General features: G+C 42.7%; 1 protein-coding gene across 4 annotated transcripts in view; it reads left to right on the plus strand.

Moving 5' to 3' along the window:
* adcy2b (adenylate cyclase 2b (brain)) overlaps window positions 1-21,643 on the plus strand; it is a 95,607-nt gene that overhangs the window by 55,787 nt on the left and 18,177 nt on the right. For 2 of the 4 annotated variants that reach the window (XM_029732274.1, XM_029732277.1), the window contains 10 exons: window positions 403-561; window positions 726-858; window positions 1,083-1,259; window positions 1,426-1,466; window positions 3,870-3,950; window positions 4,415-4,487; window positions 4,855-4,952; window positions 5,916-6,000; window positions 14,895-15,035; window positions 15,286-15,402. In XM_029732274.1, coding sequence (XP_029588134.1) covers window positions 403-561; window positions 726-858; window positions 1,083-1,259; window positions 1,426-1,466; window positions 3,870-3,950; window positions 4,415-4,487; window positions 4,855-4,952; window positions 5,916-6,000; window positions 14,895-15,035; window positions 15,286-15,402 — 1,105 coding nt within the window. The remainder of the gene's footprint in view (window positions 1-402; window positions 562-725; window positions 859-1,082; window positions 1,260-1,425; window positions 1,467-3,869; window positions 3,951-4,414; window positions 4,488-4,854; window positions 4,953-5,915; window positions 6,001-14,894; window positions 15,036-15,285; window positions 15,403-21,643) is intronic. The other 2 variants (XM_029732276.1, XM_029732275.1) reach the window with 2 other exon arrangements.

Raw genomic sequence — 21,643 nt, forward strand, 5'->3', positions numbered from 1 at the left:
AGGCATGTAGTCATGTACAAACACACACACACTCATACGCAGGCACATAGACACGTACAAACACACACACTCACACACAAGCCTCTATCCCAGCCAGACTGGGTCTCAGCTGTATGTGAGCTGTAGTGCAAATACAATGTGAAATAGTGATGATAAACTAATCCTCTCTACTGCGCCAGTGGGCTAAACACACACACACACACACACACACACACACACACACACACACACACACACACACACACACACACACACACACACACACACACACACACACACACACACACACTACGCATTCACTCAGACAACCTTTGTCCTCAAACACACACACTCAAACTCAGAATAATTTTCCCCCCATAGGAAAAGCAGAGGTTTATTTGAGGTTATACATTTTGACCTTAGGAAGGTGCGGGATGCTACTGGGGTTGACATCAATATGCGAGTCGGGGTGCATTCTGGGAACGTGCTGTGTGGCGTCATCGGCCTCCAGAAGTGGCAATACGATGTCTGGTCACATGATGTCACTCTAGCCAATCACATGGAGGCAGGGGGCGTGCCAGGGTAAGATCAACCAATATGGGGTCTGCTGTTTCTTGAAATATTTCCCAAGACATATTTGCATTCACAAACCATTTGGCTTATGTTTATTAATCACCCTCCACCTCTTCCTTTCTCATCCTTCCTCCCTCTCTCCTCTCTTCCCTCTCTCTTCTCTCTTCCCCCAGGCGTGTCCATATCTCCTCAGTAACATTGGAGCATCTGAAGGGCTCCTATAAGGTGGAACCAGGGGAGGGACAAAGTAGAGACTTTTACCTGAAGGAACACGAAGTCATCACCTACCTGGTCATCAACCCCAAGGTGAGACATGAGAATGTGGTCCAAACGTGGTCCAAACACAACCACAGATATAACATACTCTAAAAACTCACGTTTATAAACTACCCATTTATTGGGTATATACTACTGTTTATAATACATAAAAACTGCATGAAGCTGTTTGCTTGAATTGAGAAATAGATCTTAGAGAAGAATAAAAAGGGGGGAAAAAGTTATACTCCTCTCCATTTTGATTGGTTCACCAGGCTGAGAGGCGGAGCCCACACCTGTGTACGCGTTCTCGTTCTACATTGGATGGAGGGAAGATGAGGGCATCGGTCAGAATGACTCGATACCTGGAGTCGTGGGGGGCGGCAAAACCCTTTGCTAACCTGCACCACAGAGACAGCATGACTACTGACAATGGCAAGATTAACACTACTGTAAGTAAACACACACACACACACACACACACACACACACACACACACACACACACACACACACACACACACACACACACACACACACACACACACACACACACACATACAAACACATTGAAACACACTCATGTCCAGCCTCACCTTCTGTGATTGTGTGTTTCAGGATGTTCCAATGGGCCAGTATCACTACCAGAGAAGAGAGAGGTGAGACTTTACCCCTACAGATCAGTCATCTTTACTTTACACCAGACCACCAGACTTTACCCCTACAGATCAGTCATCTTTACTTTACACCAGACCATCAGACTTTACCCCTACAGATCAGTCATCTTTACTTTACACCAGACCATCAGACTTTACCCCTACAGATCAGTCATCTTTACTTTACACCAGACCACCAGACTTTACCCCTACAGATCAGTCATCTTTACTTTACACCAGACCACCAGACGTTACCCCTACAGATCAGTCATCTTTACTTTACACCAGACCACCAGACTTTACCCCTACAGATCAGTCATCTTTACTTTACACCAGACCACCAGACTTTACCCCCTGCAGATCAGTCATCTTTACTTTACACCAGACCACCAGACTTTACCCCTACAGATCAGTCATCTTTACTTTACACCAGACCACCAGACTTTACCCCTACAGATCAGTCATCTTTACTTTACACCAGACCACCAGACTTTACCCCTACAGATCAGTCATCTTTACTTTACACCAGACCACCAGACTTTACCCCTACAGATCAGTCATCTTTACTTTACACCAGTCATATCTTAAGAACCTGACACCAAACAGGATATAATATTGATCAACATACTCATATTGTTGGCATCGCTGTACTATAGGTTCTGTATACAGGAAATTGCTTGTCGTTATTGTTCGCATATCAAAAGGTATTAAAGAAGGGTTTGATGGGTAAGATCATTCAGGCCTAACCTTGGTTTAATGTTATTACTGTTATGTTATTGGTTGTGTTGAACAAAACACCAGACCACCAGACTTTACCCCTACAGATCAGTCATCTTTACTTTACACCAGACCACCAGACTTTACCCCTGCAGATCAGTCATCTTTACTTTACACCAGACCACCAGACTTTACCCCTACAGATCAGTCATCTTTACTTTACACCAGACCACCAGACTTTACCCCTACAGATCAGTCATCTTTACTTTACACCAGACCACCAGACTTTACCCCTACAGATCAGGCATCTTTACTTTACACCAGACCACCAGACTTTACCCCTACAGATCAGTCATCTTTACTTTACACCAGACCACCAGACTTTACCCCTACAGATCAGTCATCTTTACTTTACACCAGACCACCAGACTTTACCCCTACAGATCAGTCATCTTTACTTTACACCAGACCACCAGACGTTACCCCTACAGATCAGTCATCTTTACTTTACACCAGACCACCAGACTTTACCCCTACAGATCAGTCATCTTTACTTTACACCAGACCACCTGACTTTACCCCTGCAGATCAGTCATCTTTACTTTACACCAGACCACCAGACTTTACCCCTACAGATCAGTCATCTTTACTTTACACCAGACCACCAGACTTTACCCCTACAGATCAGTCATCTTTACTTTACACCAGACCACCAGACTTTACCCCTACAGATCAGGCATCTTTACTTTACACCAGACCACCAGACTTTACCCCTACAGATCAGTCATCTTTACTTTACACCAGACCACCAGACTTTACCCCTACAGATCAGTCATCTTTACTTTACACCAGACCACCAGACTTTACCCCTACAGATCAGTCATCTTTACTTTACACCAGACCACCAGACTTTACCCCTACAGATCAGTCATCTTTACTTTACACCAGACCATCTTTACTTTACACCAGTCATATCTTAAGAACCTGACACCAAACAGGATATAATATTGATCAACATACTCATATTGTTGGCATCACTGTACTATAGGTTCTGTATACAGGAAATTGCTTGTCGTTATTGTTCGCATATCAAATGGTATTAAAGAAGGGTTTGATGGGTAAGATCATTCAGGCCTAACCTTGGTTTAATGTTATTACTGTTATGTTATTGGTTGTGTTGAACAATACACTAGTTGACAATAGTTGATGTCACTATTTCCTGTGTCGAGACTGTCTACCCATCTGAGTAATGTTCTCTCATCCTCCTCCAGGAATAGATCTATCTATAGACACCAACCTATGGCTCCTTTCTACACCACTATAGATTCCATTACAGATGTAGGATCTTAGTTTGAGCCAGTTTGCTACAGCAGGAAAATAATCCTGCAGCAACAGGAAATGTGAATTATTATGTGGATTTTCTTTAAGGGGTTGCTAAAAAAATGTCGCAAGGGAAAATTAAGTCTGAAATTTCAAAGTGGAAATTACAAACTTCAGAAGCTTTTTTTAAACTGAAATGCACTACAATTTTTACATTTCCTTCATTGCAGGAAAGTTCTTCTGGAACAGGGTGATCAAATTAAGATCCTAGATCGGTACATGATTCCCATTCATTACAGGTCATCCTCTCTCCTTGTAGGGCTATCTATGTTTGTCCTTGAGTATGCTGTATCTTGTTCTTCTCCTCAGGACTAAATCTCAGAAGAGACGGTTTGAAGAGGAACTGGAAGAGAGGATGATCAGAACCATCGACGGCATCAACTCACAAAAGTTAGTACGACTACACACCTGCTTTATTTATAGAACAGTGACAGCCATGTTGTTGTTATGCATCATCAAGTGTGGTAGGTGCTTCACATTGGTGGTAGATGAGGTGAATTCCCCACCTTACTAACTAAAGCTCTTTGAGACCTAGTGAAAAGCCTGCTGTATAATCCATTCATTATCATTTGTATGAAGCACTTAGTTCACTACCTTTTATGTGACAAGTGGATTTACGTTAAATTCAATTCAATTCAGGAGTGCAGATACTTAAAGAGCAACATAAAATAACAGACGAAACAATAGTTATTAAAAACATGACGTGTAATGGGGGAAAAAAACCGTCCCAAATGCATCGAAATGATGGTTGGAAGGGAGGAAATTCTGAGGTGAGGTGTCTTGTTTAATATCACTGATGGATTGCTAGTGTCTGTGTGAACCGCTGTCTGAGTGTCTCTGTGTTCTCTTCTCTGTAGGCAGTGGCTGAAGTCTGAGGACATCCAGAGGATCTCACTGTTCTTTCACAACAAGACTCTGGAGAAGGAGGTGCTGTAGGACAACAACACTGCAGTTCAGTCAAATGCAAATGAAATTGAAAAATGAAAATGTCATATTCTGCCAGTGGCCCACTGCTGCCCCAGACAAAAATGCAGTGACTCCATAAAAAAAAAGAAAGACGATTGCTGTGGAAGTTAGAATGTGTTAGAGAGTTAGAATGTGTTAGAGAGTTAGAATGTGTTAGAGAGTTAGAATGTGTTAGAGAGTTAGAATGTGTTAGAGAGTTAGAATGTGTTAGAGAGTTAGAATGTGTTAGAGAGTTAGAATGTGTTAGAGAGTTAGAATGTGAAGTTACAGTAAAAAATGGTTCATTTTGACCACCACCTGTTGACCATGTGTGTGTTGATGTCCCCAGTATCGAGCTACCACTCTGCCAGCCTTTAAATACTACGTCACCTGTGCCTGTCTCATCTTCTGCTGCATCTTCATAGTGCAGATACTGGTCCTGCCCAAGTAAGTCTGGACCCTACATAGTACACTACATAGTACGGATACAGTACTTGTCCTGTGCATCTGTACTCTTCACAGTACCTTTCATAGTACTCTTCATGGTACCCACCTGTTCAATACTACTTAGCATACAATCTGCATAGTATGGTCTTATAGTAGCCCTCTTAGTGGGAATACTAGAAGTGCTAAAAGCCATTCAAGACAGTGTTCTTTTCTCTACAAAAACCCAGAACTTTACAATTACAGTGTCAGGAGACGAAATACATCTTTGATCGATTGAGTCTCACATCAATAAGGTCCCCAATTGCAGCTGCAAATGATACGCCTTAAGATACAGCAATTAAGAGTGAGAAAGAAAGAAAGAAAGAAAGAAAGAAAGAAAGAAAGAAAGAAAGAAAGAAAGAAAGAAAGAAAGAAAGAAAAAGAAAGAAAGAACGAAAACACAGATGAAAAGAAATGAATAACGTCCGATGGTTAGAATGTGAATCAAAAGGTCTGAGTCTGAGATGTCGATGATGATGATGAAGATTACTTTGATGATGACAAGGATAATGATGATGATAAATTCTCGTTATGAAAGGAAAAAAGGTCCAATGCACTGCGTCATCATTTAGTTACAGAGCCAGGAGAGGTAGAGCCATAGACAGAGATACTCTAGCATCTGAAAGCATCATTGATTTTCTCATTCAGACTAACGTCTCTTCCATTTAGACATGACATCATCATTTTATGACGCGCCTAAATCAGCCGTCTACTTGGCTAACTTCTTTTAGAAAATATAAACTGTATTCAGGAAATATAGGCCTGCCCTACTGCATAATAGGGGGAAGTATGTAGTACTTAGTGGAAGTGGGTCGCAGTTCACTGGTTCCAATTCAAATACATTATCGTTTTACTGCTCTCTATAGTTCCCACCTGGAGGTAGTTAACACATTGTGTGTGTGTGTGTGTGTGTGTGTGTTACAGAACAGCAGTGTTGGGGATCTCCTTCGGCATGTCTTTCCTCCTTTTAGCTCTGATCTTGGTCATATGTTTCTCTAGCCACATCTTGGTAAGTTGCACACAAACACGCACACACAATTTATTAGAGTACCCACATCATCTACTCCTTTCTCTTCATACCTCTTCTCTCTCTCTCTTGCTCTCTCTCGTTCTCTCTCTCTTTCTCTCTCTCTCTGTCTCTCTTGCACTCTCTCTCTCTTGTTCTCTTGTTCTCTCTCATTCTCTCTCTCTTGCTCTCTCTCTCTCTCTGTGTCTCTCTTGCACTCTATCCCTGTCTCTCTCTCTCTCTCTCTCTGTGTCTATCTCTCTCTTTCTCTTGCTCTCTCTTCACTGTCTCTCTCTCTTGTTCTCTCTCTTGTGCTCTCTCGTTCTCTCTCACTCTCTCTCTCTCGTTCTCTCTGTCTCTCTCTCTCTCTTGTTCTCTCTCTCTTTCTCTCTCTCTCTGTCTCTCTTGCACTCTCTCTCTCTTGTTCTCTTGTTCTCTCTCATTCTCTCTCTCTTGCTCTCTCTCTCTCTCTGTCTCTCTTGCACTCTATCCCTGTCTCTCTCTCTCTCTCTCGCTCTCTCTCTGTGTCTATCTCTCTCTTTCTCTTGCTCTCTCTTCACTGTCTCTCTCTCTTGTTCTCTCTCTCGTGCTCTCTCGTTCTCTCTCACTCTCTCTCTCTCGTTCTCTCTGTCTCTCTCTCTCTCTCTCTTGCTCTCTCTCTCTGTCTCTCTTGCACTCTCTCTCTCGGTCTCTCTCTCTCTCGTTCTCTCTCTTGTTCTCTCTCTGTCTCTCTTGCACTTTCTCTTGTTCTCGCTCTCTCTCTCTCTCTTTCATTCTCTCTCTCTCTGAAATCAACAAAGCATGAGAAGACTTTGCCTTTGTTTTGTTTTGTTTGTTTGTCAATTAGGATGTGCAGGGTGAATACGTGGTCTGTCGTATGGTAATTTGGTAAAAAGCCAATTTGACATTTGCTCAGTACATTATTTTCACTGAGGAAATGTACGAGTCTGCTGTTAATGATAATGCAGAGGATTTTCCCAAGGTTGCTGTTGACGCATGTCCCACGGTAGTTATTGGGGTCAAATTTGTCTCCACTTTTGTGGATTGGGGGGATCAGTCCTTGTTTCCAAATATTGGGGAAGATGCCAGAGCTAAGGATAATGTTAAAGAGTTTTAGTATAGCCAATTGTCTGTATATTTGATCATTTCATTGAGGATACCATCAACACAACAGGCCTTTTTGGGTTGGAGGGTTTTTATTTTGTCCTATAGTTAATTCAATGTAATTTGAGAATCCAGTGGGTTCTGGTAGTCTTTAATAGTTGATTCTAAGATTTGTATTTGATCATGTATATGTTTTTGCTGTTTGTTCTTTGTTATAGAGCCAATAAGATTGGAGAAGTGGTTAACCCATACATCTCCATTTTGGATAGATAATTATTTGTGTTGTTGTTTGTTTAGAGTTTTCCAATTTTCCCAGAAGTGGTTAGATTCTATGGATTCTTCAGTTACATTGAGCTGATTTCTGATGTGCTGTTCCTTCTTTTTCCATAGTGTATTTCTGTATTGTTTTAGTGATTCACCATAGTGAATCTCTGTCTCTCTTGCACTCTCTTGTTCGCTCTCTCTCTCTCTCTCTCTCTCTCTCTCTCTCTCTCTCTCTCTCTCTCTCTCGCTCTCTCTCTCTCTCATCAATGGGTCAGGCTGAATGAATGAGGTTGTCAGTGATGACCTTGGATTTACTGTTGAAACTGAAAATCCTGTCTATTGTATGCAAGTGTGGAACACACTGAGAGAGAGAGAGAGAGAGAGAAGTGGGAGGGGGGAGAGAAGAGAGATGGATGAAGAGGGGGAGAGAGATAGGAAGAACGAGCTGGGGAAGAGTCAGGGAAGAATAGAGAGGAATAGAGCGAGAGACACTTTAGACTTTCTGTCTTTATTTAATGAGCCATCTTCATTTGATTAAAAACACCATAGTAACCCCCCTGCACCCAGAGAGAAAGAGACAGGAAGATAGAGAAAGAGACAGGAAGATAGAGAAAGAGACAGGAAGATAGAGAGAGAAAGAGACAGGAAGATAGAGAGAGAAAGAGACAGGAAGATAGAGAGAGAAAGAGACAGGAAGATAGATAGAGAAAGAAACAGGAAGATAGAGAGAAAAAGAGACAGGAAGATAGAGAAAGAGACAGGAAGATAGATAGAGAAAGAGACAGGAAGATAGAGAGAGAAAGAAACAGGAAGATAGAGAGAGAAAGAGACAGGAAGATAGAGAAAGAGAAAGGAAGATAGATAGAGAAAGAGACAGGAAGATAGAGAGAGAAAGAGACAGGAAGATAGAGAAAGAGACAGGAAGATAGAGAAAGAGACAGGAAGATAGAGAGAGAAAGAGACAGGAAGATAGAGAGAGAAAGAGACAGGAAGATATAGAGAGAAAGAGACAGGACGATAGAGAGAGAAAGAGACAGGAAGATAGAAAGAGACAGGAAGATAGAGAAGGGAAAGAGACAGGAAGATAGAGAAGGGAAAGAGACAGGAAGATAGAGAGAGAAAGAGACAGGAAGATAGAGAGAGAAAGAGACAGGAAGATAGAGAAAGAGACAGGAAGATAGAGAAGGGAAAGAGACAGGAAGATAGAGAAAGAGAAAGGAAGATAGATAGAGAAAGAGACAGGAAGATAGAGAGAGAAAGAGACAGGAAGATAGAGAGAGAAAGAGACAGGAAGATAGAGAAAGAGACAGGAAGATAGAGAAGGGAAAGAGACAGGAAGATAGAGAGAGAAAGAGACAGGAAGATAGAGAAAGAGACAGGAAGATAGAGAAAGAGACAGGAAGATAGAGAAGGGAAAGAGACAGGAAGATAGAGAGAGAAAGAGACAGGAAAATAGAGAAGGGAAAGAGACAGGAAGATAGAGAAGGGAGAGAGACAGGAAGATAGAGAAGGGAAAGAGACAGGAAGATAGAGAGAGAGAAACTATGGAGAAGGCTTACAGTGTATATTTGATTAAATCTGCATGGTATTGCAGTCACACCGTATCATTCATTTATCAGGATATGGATTCTCAGATTGCAACAACTGTGTCTGTCACACAAGCACAGGAGAACAGAGAACACCATTTACAAATGAGACACTGTGTGTGTGTGTGTGTGTGTGTGTGTGTGTGTGTGTGTGTGTGTGTGTGTGTGTGTGTGTGTGGGTGTGTGTGTGTGTGTGTGTGTGTGTGTGTGTGTGTGTGTGTGTGTGTGTGTGTGTGTGTGTGTGTGTGTGTGTGTGTGTGTGTGTGTGCGTGTGCGCGCGTGTGTGTTTGCTTCAAAGACAGGCTGTATTCAGCCTGGAACATGGGGTTTTAAACGACAAGACACACACACACACAAGACACACACACACTGCATTAGCTGTGTCCTTACAGCAGCAGGGTGAGATGAGATGAAGATAAGAAAGACTAGAAAGTAAACAAATAACAAAGAACCTATAAACACTTTTCTCATCCTCTCTGAAGACTTTAACCTGAGACCAGACAGTGGAGGAGTGATGGAGCTTGAAAGACAGTAGTCTGGGACTCATTATTATACAACACAGTCTGTGTCCTTGGTCTCTGCATGGTGTTCTACCTTGAGATTTCTCCTAAAACCATTTGTGATGTCTCAGAGTGTCTCTGTATACTGCATCTGAGCCAACCCAGATCCTGTGATTGGTAGTAAACACAGTATAGACAGAAAGACAGAACAAAAGACTGATGGAAGGACATGGGATAGTATCGTGCTCAAGACTGCAAACAAGCCAAACTGTTTTCAATGGTTGAATTACAAATGATTATGATTAACATTGAAACGCTTACATACGCTCCCTTCCCCAACAATGCAGAGAGAAAGAAAATAGAGAAATAATAGAAAAGTAATAACATGTAATAATAAATACACAATGAGTAACGATAACTTGGCTCTATACACAGGGTACCAGTACCGAGTCCATGTGCAGGGGTACGAGGTAACTGAGGTAGATATGTACATATAGGTTGGGATAAAGTAACAGATAATAAACAGTAGCAGCAGAGTATGTAATGAGTTAAAGTTAGTGCAAAAAGGGTCAATGCAGATAGTCTGGGCAGCTATTGGTTAACTATTTAACTAATTATTTAGCAGTCTAATGGCTTGGGGGTAGAATCTGTTCAGGGTCCTGTTTGTTCCAGACTTGGTGCATCAGTACCGCTTTCCGTGCGGTAGCAGAGAGAACAGTCTATAACTTAGGTGGCTGGAGTCTTTGGCAATTTTTAGGGCGTTCCTCTGACACCACCTTGTATAGAAGTCCTGGATGGCAGGGAGCTCGGCCCGAGTGATGTACTGGGTTGTAAGGAGGTAAGGCGGTAAGGCAATAAATAGGCCATAGTGGCAAAGTAATTACAATTTAGCAATTAACACTGGAGTGATAAATGTGCATATGAGGATGTGCAAGTAGAAATACTGGTGTGCAAAAGTGCAGAAAAACAAAAACAAATATGGGATGAGGTAGGTAGTTGGTAGGATGTGCTATTTACAGATGGGCTGTGTACAGGTGCAGTGATCTGTGAGCTGCTCTGACAGCTGGTGCTTAAAGTTAGTGAGGGAGATATGGGTCTCCAACTTCAGTGATTTTTGCAATTCGTTCCAGTCATTGGCAGCAGAGAACTGGAAGGAAAGGCGGCCAAACGAGGTGTTGACTTTGGGGATGACCAGTGAGATATACCTGCTGGAGCGCGTGCTACGGGTAGGTGTTGCTATGGTGACCAGTGAGCTGAGATAAGGCGGAGCTTTACCTAGCAAAGACTTATTGTTGACCTGGAGCCAGTGGGTTTGGTGACAAATATGTAAGCAAGGACCAGCCAACAGGTTGCAGTGGTGGGTAATATATGGGGCTTTGGTGACAAAACGGATGGCACTGTGATATACTACATCCAGTTTGCTGAGTAGAGTGTTGGAGGCTATTTTGTAATTGACATCGCCGAAGTCAAGGATCGGTAGGATAGTCAGTTTTACGAGGGTATGTTTGGCAGCATGAGTGAAGGAGGCTTTGTTGTGAAATAGGAAGCCGATTCTAGATTTCGTTTTGGATTGGAGGTGCTTAATATGAGTCTGGAAGGAGAGTTTACAGTCTAGCCAGACACCTAGGTTTTTATAGTTGTCAACATACTCTAAGTCAGAACCGTCCAGAGTAGTGATGCTAGTCGGGCGGGCGGGTGCGGGCAGCGATCGGTTGAAGAGCATGCATTTCGTTTTTCTAGCATTTAAGAGCAGTTGGAGGCCACGGAAGGAGAGTTGTATGGCATTGAAGCTCATTTGGAGGTTTGTTAACACAGTGTCCAAAGAAAGGCAAGATGTATACAGATTGGTGTCGTCTGCGTAGAGGTGGATCAGAGAATCACCAGCAGCAAGAGCGACATCATTGATATATACAGAGAAAAGAGTTGACTTTTCACGATTGTGTTTATGTGTGTGGACCATGATAGATCCTTAGCGATGTGGACACAGATGAACTTGAAGCTCTCGGCCCGCTCCACTACAGCCCTGTTGATGTGGATGGGGGCATGCTCAGCCTTCCGTTTCCTGTAGTCCACGGTCAGCTCCTTTGTCTTGCTGATGTTGAGGGAAAGGTTGTTGTCCTGGCACCACCCAGCCAGGTCTCTATGATCTCCTCCCTATAGGCTGTCTCATCGTCGTTGGTGATCAGGCCTACCACCTTTCTGTCATCAGCAGCATACCACCCTGCATCCCAATGCTGGCTTTCCTCTGAAGCTAAGCAGGGTTGGTCCTGGTCGGTCCCTGGATGGGAGACCAGATGCTGCTGGAAGTGGTGTTGGAGGGCCAGTAGGAGGCCCTTCTTTCTCTCATCAAAAAAATATATATCCCAATGTCCCAGGATTGGGACATTGCCCTGTGTAAGGTGCTGTCTTTCGGATGGGACGTTAAATGGGTGTCCTGACTCTCTGTGGTCATTAAAGATCCCATGGCACTTATTGTAAGAGTAGGAGTGTTAACCCCGGTGTCCTGGCTACATTCACAATCTGGCCCTCATACCATCATGGCAACCTAATCATCCCCAGCTTCCAAATGGCTCATTCATCCCCTCCTGCTCCCCTATAACTATTCCCCAGGTTGTTGCTGAAAATGAGAATCTGTCCTCAGTCAACTTACCTGGTTAAATAAGGGGGTAAAAATGTATGATGGTGTTGGGAGTCGTGGGTGAACAGGAGGGTACTAAGCACTCACCCCTGAGGGTCCCCTGGGTTTGAGGGTCAACGTGGTAGATGTGTTGCTGCCTACCTTTACCACCTGGGGGGGCGGCCCATCAGGAAGTCCAGGATCCAGTTGCAGTTGCAGAGGGAAGTGTTCAGTCCCAGGGTCCTTAGCTTAGTGATGAGCTTGGAGGGCACTATGGTGTTTAATGCTGAGCTGTAGTCAATGAACAGCATTCTCACATAGGTGTTCCTCTTGTCCAGGTAGGAGAGGGCAGTGTGGAGTGCAATAGAGATTGTGTCATCTGTGGATATGTAGGGTTGGTATGCAAATTGGAGTGGATCCAGGGTGTCTGGGATGATGGTGTTAATGTGAGCCATGACCAGCCTTTCAAGCACTTCTTGGCTACAGATGTGAGTGCTATGAGGCGATAGTCATTTATACAGGTTATCATAGCGTTTTTGGGCACAGGGACTATGGTGGTCTGCTTGAGCATGTAGGTATTACAGACTTGGTCAGGGAGAGGTTGAAAATGTCAGTGACAACACTTGCCAGCTGTAATTCGTCTGGCCCTGTGGTCTTGTGAATGTTAACCTGTTTATCCTTTTACTGCATGGGCTAAATCAGGGTCACACAGAGTGATTATTAGTAGTCTTAAACAAATCTACTTTGAAACAAAAGTACTTTATTTCCCTACCACAAAAAGGAAGACACCTGTACCATGTCGGATATACAGTTGAAATGCATAACATTTTGAGGTTGCATTCCAATATTACACTTTATATACATCGCATAAGACTGAAATATAACAAAAGTGTTTGACAGAAACAACGGATTTTCATAATTTGAATAATTATGAAAAATAATATTAACATTCCACCCATGAGGCCAAAGAGGGCACTTTTGGTAATTGACTGCAGGAAAGAGCTACAGGTCTTACAACAGCTACAGAGAACGGAATCAGCTTCAATGATAATTTGTAAGCCCTGCCACATCCTCAGAGCCGGCGTAGTAGTAGTTTCATTGGAGGTGGTAGCGGGATTTCTTAGAAGCATCCAGATAAGTGTCCCGCTCCTTGAAAGCGGCAGCTCTAGCCTTTAGCTCAGTGCAGATGTTGCCTGTAATCCATGGCTTCTGGTTGGGATATGTACATACCGTCACTATGGAGACGACATCATCAATGCACTTATTAATGAAGCTGGTGATTGATGTGGTAAACTCATCAATGTCATCGGATGAATTCTGGAACATATTCCAGTCTGTACTAGCGAAACAGTCCTGTAGCTTAGCTTCCTCTTCATCGGACCACTTCTGTATTCAGCGCATCACTGGTACTGTTTGAGTTTTTGCGTGTAAGCAGGAATCAGGAGGATAGAGTTAAAGGCAATTTATGCTTGATCCAAAAATGTGGTCGGAGGCTCCGTATTGAGGGTGTGAGGCATCGCCGTGTGTCTCAGTAATGTTGTAACAATGCAGAGTGCTCCGTATAGCTCTGCATTGACATGTTTGGTTGATGGTTGGTGGTGGCTGTATAAACACGAACTCACTTCCTTGACAACTTCCTTCACAACAGGTCTGCTCTGCTATGCGAAGCACAAGAAGTATGAATGCCATGACTTCTGCAGAAGCCATATTGTAGTAAAGACTGTGTGGCCGCTGCAGACATCAGATTGACCATGTAGAGCCTTTTATGGTCATATTTGCCCAATTGAGGGCCAGGGAGAGCTTTGTATGTGTTTCTGTGTGTGGAATAAAGACGATCTAGAGGTTTCCTGCATTAATATCACCGACCACTAGGAGCAACGCCTCTGGATAAGCATTTTCTTGTTTGCTTATGGCCCTATACAGCTCATTGCGTGGAGTGCGGTCTTAGTGAAAGCATCAGTTTGTGATGGTAAATAGACAGCTACGAAAAATATAGATGAAAACTCTTTTGCTAAATAGTATGGTTTACAGCTTATTATAAGCTATTCTAACTCCGGCGAGCAGAACCTCCCACTTTGAGCTTACCCGACGCTGCCGTCCTGTCTTGCCGATACATATTATCCATGTCCTTATTCAGCCACAACTCCGAGAATCATAGGATATTGCAGTTCTTCACGTCCCGTTGATAGGATTTATGTAATTGTAAAGTAGAAATCTTCATCCAAATCGAGGTTAGTGGTCACTTTTCTGATGTCCAGAAGCTCTTTTCAGTCATAGGAAACGATGGCAGAAACATTAAGTACAATTAAGATCAGCCAACATAAAATTGCAGAGTTGGTCAGGAGCCCGTAAAACGGTAGCTATCCATTGCACTGGCATCCTTTAAGATCTGTTACTGCAGCTGTTGTTTGTTCTTGTTCTTGTCCCCCATAGTCTTCAATTTCATGGCTTCTCCCGTGGCACTATGGCAATACAGGACTGTCCCTAGCCTTCTCTCTCTTTCTCTGGTCTCTCTTTCTCTGGTCTCTCTTTCTCTGGTCTCTTTGTCTCTGGTCTCTCTATTTCTCTCTCTCTCTTTCTCTGTCTCTGGTCTCTCTGTCTCTGGTCTTTCTCTGTTTCTCTGTCTCTGGTCTCACTGTCTCTGGTCTCTCTCTCTTTCTCTCTCTCTTTCTCTCTCTCTATTTAAGATTTTACTCACTATTCTGATCTCTTTTCCCTGTCCCACTGTCATTTTATCTGTCCCCCTGCTTGTCTCTCTGTCCCCTCTCTCTCTCCCTCCCTTTCTTCCTTCCTTCCTTCCTCCCTCTCTCTCTCTGTCTCTCTCAGCAGGGAGGTAAAGGATCGTGGTGCTTTCTCCCCTGGCTCCCTACTTCCTCACGCATCATCATCGCCAACAAACCCTGGCTCCGATTGGTCCTCACCATGACAACCACCGCTCTTATACTGGTCATGGCTGTGTTCAACATGGTGTGTGTGTGTGTGTGTGTGTGTGTGTGTGTGTGTGTGTGTGTGTGTGTGTGTGTGTGTGTAAGTGTGTGTGTGTGTGTGCATGAGTGTAGAGGATGTGCCAGGCAAAACTGGCAGGCGAGTCTTCCGTTATAGCCATCAAAATGGCTATAACGAATGTCATTCCACTGGTAGATCACACTGGAATACAGCCTAGTAGGGCTAAAGTCTAACTTCTCTTCTCCTCTCTCTCTTCTAAACCTCTTTCCAGTTCTTCCTGGAAGATGAGGTTTTGACCACACCCCCTACCATGAACCTGACCAATGACAGCGTTCTCAGCTCCCACAGCCACGCCCACCTCACGAATGGAAATAAATTCTACTTACCTGTGAGTACATCTACCAGCCTTGTAGGCACAGGTGGGCCACCCACAGGGAAGCCAAGCCCATCCAATCAAACTGGAAAATGTGTTTAAAAAAATTATGCTCTCTACTTATCAATCAAATGTCATTTGTCACATGCTTTGTAAACAACAGGTGTAGACTAACAGTGAAATGCTTACTTTCGGCTCCTTTTCCCACAATGCATAGTTATAGAAATATAAAAATAACATGGCTATATACAGGGAGTACCAGTACTGTTGTGTCGTCAGCAAATTTGATGATGGTGTTGGAGTCATGCGCTCCCCTGTAACTATTCCCCAGGTTGTTGCTGAAAATGAGAATGTGTCCTCAATCAACTTACCTGGTAAAATAAGGGGGGAAAATGTATGATGGTGTTGGAGTTGTGCAGTCGTGGGTGAACAGGGATTATAAGAGGGGACTAAGCACACACCCCTGAGGGGCCCCCGTGTTGATGCTCAGTGTGGCGGATGTGTTGTTGCCTATCCTCACCGCTTGGGGGAGGCCCGTCAGGAAGTCCAGGATCCGGTTGCAGAGGGAGGTGGTCAGTCCCAGGGTCCTGAGTTTGATGATGAGTTTGGAGGGGACTATGGTGTTGAATGCTGCGCTGTAGTCAATGAACTGCATTCTTACATGGGTATTCTTTTTGTCCAGGTGGGTGAGGGTAGTATGGAGTGCAATAGAGGTTGCATCATCTTGATTTGATTTGGTTTTGATCTGTGGATATGTTGGGGCGGTATGTGAATTGGAATGGGTCCAGGGTGTCTGGGATGATGGTGTTGATGTGAGCCATGACCAGCCTTTCAAAACCTTTCATGGCTATATATGTGAGTTCTAAGGGGTGAAAGTCATTTAGGCAGGTTACCTTGGTGTTCTTGGGCACAGGGACTATGGGGGTCTGCTTGAAACAAGTTGGTATTACAGACCTTGGCATGGGTCCCCAGATCCCCAAAAAGTTCTACAGCTGCACCATCAAGAGCATCCTGTTGGAATCGGCTAAACTTTGAACATTGAGATATTAAATAAATGATAGAGAAGAAGCTTTGAATAGAAAGAGTCTGTAGAAAACCAGAAGGCTTTGGAATGTGTTTGATGGAGGAGAGGAGAGTGACGTGTTGATATAGGGAAGACAAATGGATAGCTGTGGATTAGGTGAAGGAGGGGTTGAGGTCAGGAGGTGAGGGGTGAGGTCAGTTCCACTTAAGGGAGTAATCAGGGTTTCGTATCTGGTTACCTTCTTCCTGTTGGGCATAAACTGTAAGGATTGGAGAGAGGGAGTGTCTTAAGTAGGATGTATATAACTGTGATGGAGGAAAATGTTTTGCTGTCTGATTACAGCTGTACAGAATAATAATAGAATAATAGTAGAGAATTATTTCTTTCAGCTTTTATTTCTTTCATCACATTCCCAGTGGGTCAGAAGTTTACATACACTCAATTAGTATTTGGTAGCATTGCCTTTAAATTGTTTAACTTGGGTCAAACATTTTGGGTAGCCTTCTACAAGCTTCCCACAATAAGTTGGGTGAATTTTGTCCCATTCCTCCTGACAGAGCTGGTGTAACAGACTCAGGTTTGTAAGCCTTCTTGCTCGCACATGCTTTTTCAGTTCTGCCCACAAATTTTCTATAGGATTGAGGTCAGGGCTTTGTGATGGCCACTCCAATACCTTGACTTTGTTGTCCTTAAGCCATTTTGCAACAACTTTGGATGTATGCTTGGGGTCATTGTCCATTTGGAAGACCCATTTGCGACCAAGCTTTAACTTCCTGACTGATGTCTTGAGATGTTGCTTCAATATATCCACCTAATTTTTGTCCCTCATGATGCCATCTATTTTGTGAAGTGCACCAGTCCCTACTGCAGCAAAGCACCCCCACAACATGATGCTGCCACCCTCGTGCTTCACGGTTGGGATGGTGTTCTTCGGCTTGCAAGCCTCCCCCTTTTTCCTCCAAACATAATGATGGTCATTATGGCCAAACAGTTCTATTTTTGTTTCATCAGACCAGAGGACATTTCTCCAAAAAGTATGATCTTTGTTCCCATGTGCTGTTGCAAACCATAGTCTGGCTTTCTTATGGAGGTTTTGGAGCAGTGGCTTTTTCCTTGATGAGTGACCTTTCAGGTTATGTCGATGTAGGACACGTTTTACTGTGCATATAGATACGTTTGTAACTGTTTCCTCCAGCATCTTCACAAGGTCCTTTGCTGTTGTTCTGGGATTGATTTGCACTTTTTGCACCAAAGTACGTTCATCTCTAGGAGACAGAACGTGTCTAATAAAATAATCTGTCTATAAACAATTGTTGGAAAAATTACTTGTGTCATGCACAAAGTGGATGTCCTAACCGACTTGCTAAAAATATAGCTTATTAACAAGATATTTTTGGAGTGTTTGAAAAATGAGTTTTAATGACTCCAACCTAAGTGTATGTAAACTTCCGACTTCGACTGCATATACTAGGTGTCAGAGGAAGGCCCCAAAAAATGTCAAAGACTCCAGTCACCCTAGTCATAGATTGTTCCCTCTGCTACAGCACAGCAAGCGGTACCTGAGCGCTAAGTCTAGGTCCAAAGGCTCCTTAACAGCTTCTACCCCCAAACTGCAAGACTGCTGGACAATTAATTAAATAGCCACCCGGACTATTTACATTGACACCCTCTCCCTTTGTTTTTACACTGCTGCTACTCGCTGTTTATTATTTATGCATAGTCACTTTATCCCTACCTACATGTACAAATTACCTTGACAAACCTGTACCCACGCACATTGATTCGGTACCGGTACTCCCTGAATATAGCCTCGGTATTGTTAGTTTATTGTGATATGTTTTCTTTTCTTTTTTACTTTAGTTTATTTAGTAAATCTTTTCTTAACTCTATTTCTTGAACCTGATTGTTGGTTCAGTGTTTGTAAGTAAGCATTTCACGGTAAGGTTTACACCTGTCATATTCGGCGCATGTAACACATACAGTTTGATTTGATTTGAATTGATGTCTGTGCCCAGTGGGATATGTCACGGTGCTTCTATGGCTATATGCACCATGCCACTGCCTGCTTCATTTGTTAATTTAGCAAATAAGACAGCTCATAATCCAGTGCCTTTATCAGAGTAAACACACCTATATTTGAACTTTAATTAGCTTAAAAATGCAATATGTTCTGTCTGCCTCATGGCAAAATGTGTAGAATAGAATGGGATTGGCTATAAAACAGCATAATTTTCTCTCAGTCTCATGGCAAAATGTGTAGAATAGCATGAGATTAGCTGTTTCCTCCCCTAAAAAATACAGAACCAGTCACAAGTTTGGACACACCTACTCATTCCAGGGTTTTTCTTGAAATAACACATATGGAATCATCTAGTCACCAAAAAAAGTGTTAAACAATCAAAATATATTTTAGATTTTAGATTCTTCAAAGTAGCCACCCTTTGCCTTGATGACAGCTTTGCACACTTGGCATTCTCTCAACCAGCTTCAAGAGGTAGTCACCTGGAATGCATTTCAATTAACAGGTGTACCTTGTTAAAAGTCATTTGTGGAATTTCTTTCCATCTTAATGCGTTTGAGCCAATCAGTTGTGTTGTGACAAAGTAGGGGTGGTAAACAGAAGATAGCCCTATTTGGTAAAAGACCAAGTCCATTTTGTGGCAAGAACAGCTCAAATAAGCAAAGAGAAACATACGTTACTTTAAGATATGAAGGTCAGTTAATACTGAACATTTCAGGAACTTGGAAAGTTTCTTCAAGTTCAGTCGCAAAAACCATCTAGCGCTATGATGAAACTGGCTCTCGTGAGGGCCGCCACAGGAAAGGAAGACCCAGAGTTACTTATGCTGCAGAGGATAAGTTCATTAGAGTTAACTGCACCTCAGATTGCAGCCCAAATACATGCTTCACAGAGTTCAAGTAACAGACACATCTCAACATCAATTGTTCAGAGGAGACTGCATGAATCAGGCCATGGTCAAATTGCTGCAAAGAAACCACTACTAAAGGACACCACTACTAAAGGACACCAATAAGAAGAAGAGACTTGCTTGGGCCAAGAAACACAATCAATGGGCATAAGACCGGTGGAAATCTGTCCTTTGGTCTGGAAATCTGTCCAAATTTGCGATTTTTGGTTCCAACCGCCGTGTCTTTGTGAGACGAGGAGGAGGTGAACGGATGATCTCCGCATGTATGGTTCCCACCGTGAAGCATGAAGGAGGTGTGATGGTGTGGGGGTACTTTGCTGGTGACACTGTTGGTGATTTATTTAGAATTCATGGCCCACTTAACCAGCATGGCTACCACAGAATTCTGCAGCGATACACCATCCCATCTGGTTTGCGTTTAGTGGGACTATCATTTGTTTTTCAACAGGACAATAACCCAAAACCCACCTCCAGCCTGTGTAAGGGCTATTTGACCAAGAAGGAGAGTGATGGAGTGCTGCGTCAGATGACCAGGCCTCCACAATCACCCGACCTTAACCAAATTGAGATGGTTTGGGATGAGTTGGTCCACGGAGTGAAGAAAAACTGAAAAAACAGTAAGTTCTCAGCATATGTGGGAACTCCTTCAAGACTATTGGAAAAGCATTCCTCATGAAGCTGGTTGAGCGAATGCCAAGAGTGTACAAAGTTGTCATCAAGGCAAAGGGTGGCTACTTTGATTAATCTAATTTGTTTAACACTTTTTGGTTACTATATGATTCAATTTGTGTTGTTTCATAGTTTTTATGTTGTCACTATTATTCTTCAATGTAGAAAATAGTAACAAATAAAGAAAAACCCTTGAATGAGTAGGTGTGTCCAAATTTTTGACTGGTACTGTATATATTGTTACTTTTTTTCACCCACCCAAATATCTGCAGGCCTACCCACCAATAAATGTCTGGCTACGCTACTAACGTCTACTCTGGGTCAGACCTGGGTTTCAAATATTTACAATACTTCAGGTGAAAAATTTGCTTTTGCTTTCCTTTCTGGAAGAGTCTGAATTTTGGGGATTATTCCATGGTTCCAATATTGGATTTCATTAAGTTAGCGTTCATCACTAGCGTTCTGTTTTTATTAGTTCATAGAAAAGTCACTCCTTTGTAAATCATGTTAAGTCAACACTCATATTTCTTTAACCAGGGCCACAAAAGTAAAGTTTGTTTACATTGTCTATCATAAACGTTGCGTTACATCAATCACAATCAAACCGTTTGTGTTTGTGTGTGACTGTGTAGACTGTTGATCTACTCAGTGTTTTTTCACAGCAGGCTTACAACAGCTGACAGAGAACCGAGAGACACTGTGCTGCTGTCAATGTGTCGTGGTGACACTGAGAGGGCTCTAGAAGTGGCCTGGTTGTTGACTTGGATAGTATCTCAATATTCTAAAGTGGCTTTCTCTCCTTGTCTCCTCTCCTTCATATCGATAGTCAAAAGTAGTTCAAGTTCATGGGAAACTGGCTCGCATCTGGTGTGGTGTCGCAATGGAGTTTTTCCCTCAATTGCATTTGAATTACTTGTGCGACAGCCCTAGTCTTCCTGCCTTGCTTCACACACTTCACACACAGCCTACATAATCACTCACTCCTAGCTACATCTGAGGCAAGATCATCTCTGTCTGTTAGAAACAAAAACTCTGTCCTCCTGAGATTTAGTATTGATTTAGTGTTTATCAGCACTAGAGAACAGCCTTGCTGAACAGGGCTTAGACAAGATCATTACTGATGTTTTACACCTCAAGTGAACAGAAACAATGAATGAACAGATCCAGTCCATTTTCATACACAGTTTTCATTTGTATTTTTTACCTTCTGTGTACAACTTTATCTAATAGTTAACAATAATATCTTATACATCATTACCCTCCTCCATAGTGTCCAACACCTCAATCTCAATCCCCTATTTTATAAATAGTTTTTCTTTATACAGTGGACCCATTTCTTTTGAATAATTGTAGTTATCCACTTTTCAAGACTGATGCATATGCCCCTGTGGCCATTCACACCCCAAAATCTGATTTAATGTGGCCCCTACTTCTAGTTCAGGCTTTCATTCACACACCTCCCTTCACCATTAGTCTTGACTGGGAGCCAATTCCATCTATTTTCTGCATCAGTAATATTCCTTTATTTTTTCTCTCTTTTTTTCACTTAGTCACCTCTCTTTGCTAATAGCCCGGACCCATTTCTCCTATCTTCTAAATTAATGGTGTTTACCCTCGTCAGCCAGTAATAGCT

The sequence above is a fragment of the Salmo trutta genome, chromosome 34 (assembly GCF_901001165.1).
Source record: "Salmo trutta chromosome 34, fSalTru1.1, whole genome shotgun sequence".
Lineage (NCBI taxonomy): Eukaryota > Metazoa > Chordata > Actinopteri > Salmoniformes > Salmonidae > Salmo > Salmo trutta.